Source organism: Poecilia reticulata, linkage group LG3 (genome assembly GCF_000633615.1).
Source record: "Poecilia reticulata strain Guanapo linkage group LG3, Guppy_female_1.0+MT, whole genome shotgun sequence".
NCBI lineage: Eukaryota > Metazoa > Chordata > Actinopteri > Cyprinodontiformes > Poeciliidae > Poecilia > Poecilia reticulata.
Genome location: NC_024333.1, coordinates 14,521,151 through 14,529,503, shown reverse-complemented (window position 1 = coordinate 14,529,503; position 8,353 = coordinate 14,521,151). Strand labels below are relative to the sequence as shown.

The 8,353-nt window shown below is 39.1% G+C and overlaps 1 protein-coding gene across 1 annotated transcript in view; it reads left to right on the top strand.

Moving 5' to 3' along the window:
* Nucleotides 1-6,399, top strand: part of hdgfl3 (HDGF like 3) — an 18,530-nt gene extending 12,131 nt beyond the window's left edge. Inside the window, exons 5-6 of the mRNA XM_008405033.2 lie at nt 3,884-4,018; nt 5,915-6,399. Of these exons, the coding sequence (XP_008403255.1) occupies nt 3,884-4,018; nt 5,915-5,941 (162 nt within the window). The 3' untranslated portion in view covers nt 5,942-6,399. The remainder of the gene's footprint in view (nt 1-3,883; nt 4,019-5,914) is intronic.
* Nucleotides 6,400-8,353: the final 1,954 nt, after the last annotated feature.

The following is an 8,353-nucleotide window of genomic DNA, read 5'->3' as shown; positions in this document are numbered from 1 at the left end:
GTTTTAAAAACAAAACCAGTAAAAACTTAACCTAGTTAATATGTCAGATTCCCTCCTCACCCTYGTCTTCTGTCCAGACTGTGATCAAGCGCAGCTGACCACTTGGTGTGCAGACATTTTCAACTTTACGCACAGAGAACATCGTGGAGCTCATTATTAATCATTATAAGAACAATATCTGTCAGAGAATCACCTCTGATCTGGTCGCTTTAACGGACCAGAGGCTTTGGAGCGTCTAGTGAGCTGATCCGCTTCTGCTGAGTTTTTCTCCCGCCGAGAGAAGTGATGAGGGATCAGGAAACGATCAGAGTTCTGCCGTCTTCTAATCACGTAATTTTGTGAATTGTTACCTGATTTCAAAAACGTTCTCGCAGAGAAATACTAAATGTTAATGACTACAAATTGGATGACTACAAATTGGAAATAAAATGATTTTTTTCTTTGACGGGCAACGAAAAAACTCCAGCGCCACCTCTGCTCCAAACTACGAACATTGTCGGCCCCTCTTCGKTKTTTTTTCTTTTTGCGGAGGATCAATAAATAACTTATTGGTGTKTWASAACCACCAGGTATGAAGTACTTTAGCCTTTGAGTTGCAYCACAGCGCAGCACAACTGAAACATCCAGGAGAAGAATATCAGCTTGTTGTTATGAGTATAAAGGAGGCTGGTATCGCGCCTGATCTAAATCTATTTATTTATGTCATCACATGGACTTATATAAAGTTTTATACATTTTCTTTTYRTATATTTATTATTGTTTTTCTTCTTCAGATATTAGATTGGCTTAGAATTATTCCAAATAATGTACAGGAATGACCTGGTGCTGTTACATGTCAATCATCTGGGGGGGCGACTAGGGGGGCCAATCAGATGACAGGGGGCACTGGGTCCCCCGCCCCCCCTTCTGGCTCCGCCCCTGAGTGCCTGAAGTCAACGGTCCCTCCATGTCTGCAACAGTCACCCTTAATGCATCCACCTCCGACCTGATAGCCGCAATGCTAGCATTTAGCTCGGTCTTCACGCCTTGCAGCTCCGACTTAATCTGGGTCAGATTGTTAGTCAACGCCGTCTCCAATTCAGTCTTGAAAATGCCCACCATCTCTTCACGAAGTGCACTGAGGAGTTCAACCTTAAAGTCCGGGGAATATACGTTCCGAGATGTAGAAGTTTCTTCCGAAGGTGGTCGCCCACTAGTTGAGCCCCACGGTGGATCGGTCTCAGCAAGCCGAGGCGGGGATGCGGGTGGGGGACCAGGCCTCGCCGCTGTAGTTGTCGAATTTTTCGTAGTTTTGGGCTTTGGAGGCATCCTGAGCTGTAGCAGACTCGTTATAAAATTTAAAGGGCAGGCAAAGTACACAAAAAAGCCCAAATGCACCTTATAGAAAAAGCAATTTGCAGGAGCTCCCTCCAACACGTCTTACTCCATCAGTCACAAAACCGGAAGTCTCAACTTGATGAATTTTACAAAGAATTCATCAATTCTTTGTAGAATTGATTAATTCAATTCTACAAAGAATTTGCATATAAACCCCCGCCTGTGAGGGGGGGTTTATATACCCCCCTCCCCCCCCCCGCTCCCTCACAGACGGGGTTTCATATAAATGTCCATATAGGTGAGCCACGTAAAAGCATGGCAACCCGCCAGGCCTATAATACATTGGAGGAAACTGACCTCAGTTATTACTGTTTGGAAAGTGAACTGCACCAAGTGAAGAAATGTAAATACTGTAAATGTGCTGAGAGCATCAACTCAAATGACTGAAAAGCAATTTACTGTATTGCTTGTACAGAGTTGTACAGTGAGTTTTACAGAACATTGATAGTCTCTGACTGTGTACATTTCTGAGAACTATATTAATTTGGCACAAATGGTTCTATAAAAATTTAAGACACTTTAACCCTACGCCACTGCCACGCCCAGTCATTTTAAAAAAATAAATAAAATGTTACTATTTACATTTTTCAAAATGTATGAATGATACAGTATTTATTTTTGATGTCTTCATTTTTTGTCTTCATTGCCACTAAGTTATTACTTAACTAATTTTGTATTCTTTATTACAGTCTGTCTTTGTTAGGATTCAGGGCCAAAAGGAAAAAACCTGCTATTTCTGCTGTAAATGGAAGCAGTCACTCACATTCAGCTCCCTTACTTAGCAACAACAGTTGCCTAGCAACTGGTCTCCATTGTGCAGAGCACATGTGGTGCATTTGAAGGAATGTGAGGCTTTCTAGGAGCACTGCTCTCATATAATAAAATATGAGTAAAAATGTTTTCCCTTAACAGATAAAATAATTTGAAAACGATTTTCACATTATTTTTGTCTGATTAAAATTAGTATTGTCATTAAATCATGAATATAGCACCCTGTATTTGGGGAATGATTTAGTTCTACAAATGGTTGCCTTTCTCAGTTTTCCCCATGGTTTTTTGGCCTTCATTCACTGGGATGTCCCTATGAATTTTAACTTAGTGCCTTGCTGTAAGAGCTGAGCTGTGACTTTTCACTGCTTGGTTAGAAAATGCATTTGCTGTTTTTAAGTTTTCATGACAAGAAAAAATGAAGAATGTTTCACATAAAATTTGAGTTTAGCTCAAGTTTCTGAACAAGAGGGAAGTCACATTTCCAGACTGATATGACAAGATCTAAGCAGTGTAAATAAGCAATAAGGAAATCTTCAAAACAGACACATGAATATCTGGACTTTCACTGCTCTGTGTGGCAGCTGGGAAACACCTGAAACACTCAGGCCATAGTCTCTAAGAAACACTGGATGTAGACAATAAAGTTAGCTGCAATTTGTCTTCAGCATTTTATATGCAGACACATTGATAATAAAGCCAAATTCCTTTGTAAATAGAAAAAACTTTCTAAAAATGGAAAATTGGATCTGTTTATGTTCAGGTTCTATCAAGTTGACAGCTGATATGAAATTACTTGTTCCAATATTTGCTGGTGTTTTACAGAATTTTTAATTCTCAGATATTCATGAATGTATCTTTGCTATCTTAACTTTACCATTGCTCTTGTCCATATGACAATGACAATAAAGAGCAAATCTTTGAAATCTACTTAAGCACATAGACTCCTGTTATAACACATGCAATATTAAATAAATTTAGTAATTCTATTCCAATCAATTAAACAGCTGATTCATGGCAGATATCATCTCAATGTAATTTACAAGACAAACTGATCAGAATTCAAAATAGGAATATATAGTCAATTCAAACATATATGATTGAATGATTCTTGTATGTAAGAAGATGATTTAGGCTGCGTTCACACTGCAGCCTGAAGTGACCCAATTCCGATTTTTTTGGCGTAACGCAACCTGTATCTGATCTTTTCATGGGAGTCTGAACAGCACAGGTCGGATTCTTTTTCGAATGTGACCCATATCCGATACGTATCCGATTCAAATGTGACCTAACGTCCAGGCCGCATTCATCCGAACTGAACATCACTGATTCTCAACAAATCTCACTATTCTGTATCCTGATACGTGCAAGCGGGAAGAAAAACAACAACCATGACAGACTATAATGAGGATTAAGTTGTTAATATGCTGCTCTGGCCGGACAACAACTTCAAATATGTAAGCTAAGTCCACCGTTAGCCTCCATGTTCCGCAAACACTGAGCACTACTTCTTCTTTTTATGGCAGTTGGCAGAACACTGAGAATGCTGACGCTATTGCGCCCTCTACTGCGCATGCGGGACACTTTCAGGTCATTTGCCCATTCACACTGCAGAACACATAGAGGTTGCATATACTGGCAGTGTGAACGTACCCTTAAAGTCACTGACATTCCAACTGAGTATGATTTTATGTTGAGAAACACGCCGGGTAGATCATGATGTGCTTGTCTTTCACAGAACTCCTCAAAACTGTCCAGGGTTTCATCTGAAGAGGATGACCAGGAAAGGGATGGCAAAGATGAAGACCAAAAGAGTGACTCAGAGGGAGGAGACCACGACAGCAACTTTATCCAAAAGACTACCGACGCTAAGGTGGGGGTCCTAATCACTTTTTAAAAACATTTTAGTCTTTTTAAACAAAGCATCAATCGAATCACATGCAAATATTTGAGCTGCCAGTAGCCCTTTATAAAAGCTCTTTTCAATCTTTGATCGGCATGTGTTTTCCACTTCTTGGAAACTAGCTGAAAGTGATGATGAGACAGAATGGCAGGTTAACCTGGTCCACTGCTGGTATGTGCTTCATTTTGGAATAGTCACAAAACTGTAATGTCCATGTAGTGACCGGATAGGCTCGGATTACAAATATTTAAGGCAGTTCTATAAAAGTCAATGACAGGACGTCCTAGTAAAAAGCAAAGAGGAGCTCCTTTAGATTCACAGTCCCACTCCATGTCCTGATAGCACACCCAGATCAGTTACCTTGGTTTTATCCAAACATCCATCACAATGTTTTTTTTTTTGTTTTATATGAGAATTATTTTGGCACTAGTGGCCTTTACTTGACAGGAATGTGACAGGGGAAGGAGGAACAGACATGCGGCAAAGGAACCACGGACGGAATTCAAACTCAGGACAGCCTTATTCAGGTCTTTAGCCTCTGTATCCAGGGCGCCCGCTCTAACCGCAGTGGTTTGAAAAGTGAAATTATAATGCACTGTTTTGAACTAAGTAAACCTCTGCGGGGGAGAAGCTTTTATGTCAAAATAGGAGATTCAATTAATATGCATTATGTAATATTAATGCATTAAGTGCTTCAGATTAACCACATCCCTTAACTACTACTATTACTTTGTTTGTAAAGCACTTTAAAACAACACTAACTGCAACAAAGTGCTGTACAGATAAAAATAAATAAACATTCAAAAAATATGGAAAGGACAAAAGACAACAATAGAAACAATAAAATGCAACAACAGAGGTAAAAGTAAAAGTCTCAACATGTGTTAAAAGCCCAAAAATAAAAATGTGACGTAAGAAGAGGTTTAAAAGTGAACAATAAATAACACTTCTAATATGTATCCACAAATTGTTCCATAATTTGGGAGCAGCAACACAAAAGCTCTGTCTCCTCTGAGCTTCAAGTGTTTGCAACCCCCATTTTTTCAAAATATCAGGAAGTGTTTGAGGCTCCAAATGAGTTTTACTTTGCTAGACTGAAGACAGAGATGGCTTCTCGCATTATAAAGATTTTAGATCCCTGAACTAGGTCTGTTGGACTAGACCAGGGAACCAGGGGTCCTCAACTTCAGGCCTCCAGGGCCGATGTCTCTGCTTCAACACCTGAGTCAAATAATGAGGTCATCAGCAGGACCCCGGAGAACTTGGAAGTACTGAGGAAGTAATTCAGTTATTTGATTTAAGTGTTGGACCAGGGACACATCTAAAAGTTGGTGACACTGCTCCAAATATTTAGGACTCGTTGTCGTACAAAGACTCTCCATTTCACTCACTAAGGCACACACAATTTCCCAATAACAACAACAACATTACAATTGTGTTAAAAATCAAAGGTAAGGGGATTTGTGATATGGACTTAGACTCCATACAGGACAAATGTGTTAAAGGGAATTTTGTTTCTCTCCACTGATCCTACATGCTCGGTGTAAGCTGCAAAGTCAATGCATGGAGCTACATGCTCATCCAGGAGGAGGCAGTGCTGCATGTCAGTGACTTGATGGAATGTACTGCGTTTCTTTAGGTGGAAACCTTTTACTCAATTTGAATAATAAACTCTTTCATGCATTGTTTGATTACTAGGATCAACTAGAATGTATGTATGATTTGATTGATTTGACATTTTATTTAGGTAAAGTGCTTTGACATGAGTTGTTGTGAAAAGTAATTATATAAATAAAGTAAATGGAATTGAATTAAATTGAGCTTTGTCATTTTATTGATTTTAAATGCTTAATTTTGTCCATGCAGAACCAGCTGCTCATGGAAGAGCACTGAAGGAGAGAACATGCCAGGAGGATCCCTCTTTTTCGTGATGATGTTGGAGAATTGAATCAAGTACCTGGTTTGTCATGTTCAGCCATCACTGACTGCAATCATCACCTCCGTCTCTGTGCTGGACTCTCATTTTGTGTATGTGAGAAAGTTGCACCCTAAGAGCTTCCAGAATCCAACCTGAGGAGAAAATGAGGGCAAAACTGGGCTTTCCATTTGTCAGCACTAATAACAGAGCTGTCAGAATTCAAATAAAGGCTTTTCTTTTTTTTCAACATGATATCTTGGAATACAATTGTTTATATTATTATGGTTGATTTATACATTTACACAATTACATCTAATCTAGTCTTTGTGTTTACTAAGCCTTTCTTCAAATAAACAACCCAGAATAGAGAAGAACTGCCACTGATTAAAAACAAATCAAAAGAAATCAATAAAGTATACAAGCTTAAGAACAATGTATGATCTTACATTACTCACTAACGAGTTCCATCTGGGACACCTTTTGTCATATTCTTTTTGGGTGGGTTTGGTTTATTGGGAAGTGTTATGCGATCAGATACCTCAACGCTCGGCTGCCTCCCCACTCTAAAGCTTCCAGTCTAAAAGATTCTGACTTATCACATTATTTTGCTTAACTTGCAGTTGAATGGAGTCCAGGATGATTTTGCAGTTTTATGAAGACAAACAATCTGAAACAGTAAGCACTTTGAGGAAGCAGCCAAATAGCTTACAGTATAAATGTAATGGTGCGTTCACATCAAACGCAAACGGAGGCGCGTCGAGGACCCGTTGTGGCCCGTTTGACGCGTCTAGTTCAGCGTTATTTTAACCGTTTGGAGTGTTTTGAGCGTTTGTTATGCCAAGAGCATCTTGTGCATCAGACAAATAGGCCGTCAACGGAAAACAACAGCTAGAGAGATTTTGACGCGCCTCTGCATAGACTTTGAATGCGCTAACCAGATGCGCAAATGCTAGATGAGACCAATCTCGACAATCTCCATTCAAAGTGCACACATGTCAAACTTGAAGCGTCAGACTGGTGTGGTGTGAACTATACCATAACTTCTGTCTCAATTTGGGAACCTTCCAGTTTACATTTGATTGTCGTCTCTGTGATTGACTGTGATTATATAAACACGTTACGTTTGCCATATGGAGCCGCCCCACAATCTATCCTACTCCTCTCTTTGCAGCCCATAAATGCTTTTCTAGATTCACCCCTAGTGTAGTGTTGCTGATTTTAATGAGCAGATGGGTTGTTATGATTGTTATGACTGTTCTTTGCTCATCTACACGACAAATTCAATTTAGCAACAGAATGTACAAATATAGTCTTTGAGAATGGACAGCACTACGAGAAATAGGAGGTTTCAGTTTGAGAATGAATCACTTAGCCAGCTTCTGAACAGCCAGTTTTCTCTTTGTGTTAGCTGCTTCAGCAAACCATTATCCATTCTGGATAAAATGTTCTTAAAGCTGTGATTATTCCACTGTCTTCTTTAGGCCAGGCTTTCAAATTAAACACGTAAAGCACCCTTATTAGAGTGTTGTGAACAGGTGTGAAGCTTAAAATGTACTAGTACATGAATGTTTGCTGAAATTAGCTGGTTATTTTCCTGAAGCTTGGTTCTCCTGACTGCTCAGTCCAGTGTGGGGTCAGTTGGGAGCTCAGTAAAAAGATGGACTCCATGCCAGGCTTTTGACTCTGCCTTATAGATTCAGGTGAAACTATAGATGTTCTGGGCCCAAAGGTAGACATGTCCCCTGGCTTACTGTTTGTCTGTTCTCATCCCAACACTAGCATGCAGTTGAAGAAAGAGGCAATTGTGGTCATAGTCAATTATTTGTCTCTACACCCAAGTCAGTGTTTTTCCCCTGTACACTGATGGCTGTACCCACCTTTAGATAGGAGGCGAAGTTTGAGGACTGTTTTGGCTCAATGATTGAGGCTTTGACCCTTTTAATTTAAAGGACTGAACTACCTCGTCTCATACTCAGCTTCTACAGAGTTCTGCTAAAGCTCTAATTTTATGATCAAGGTGTGTTGACAGAAACACTAAAACTAAATAAAACAGTTTATAAATCAGATGTAAATTAATTTTACTTAAAAAAACAAACAAAACAAATAATCCTATCATTGTCAGATACTTTAAAAATATGTGTGATGATTTGGGACAACATTATGAAATATAATGATTTTGTATTGGTTTCTAAAATATTTTATTATTATGCTGAACCTCAGCATTCCAACTTTTAAAGCGTATTGTCTATCTCATACCTCAAATATATTTCTGAAAAAGTCCGGAACTTTAACTCCCAACCTCTTTTGATAAACATCCTAATATGGCTCCTGAAAAACCATGACCATGTTTAAGTTTGTATGTTTTTATTGACTTTATATATTTTAAG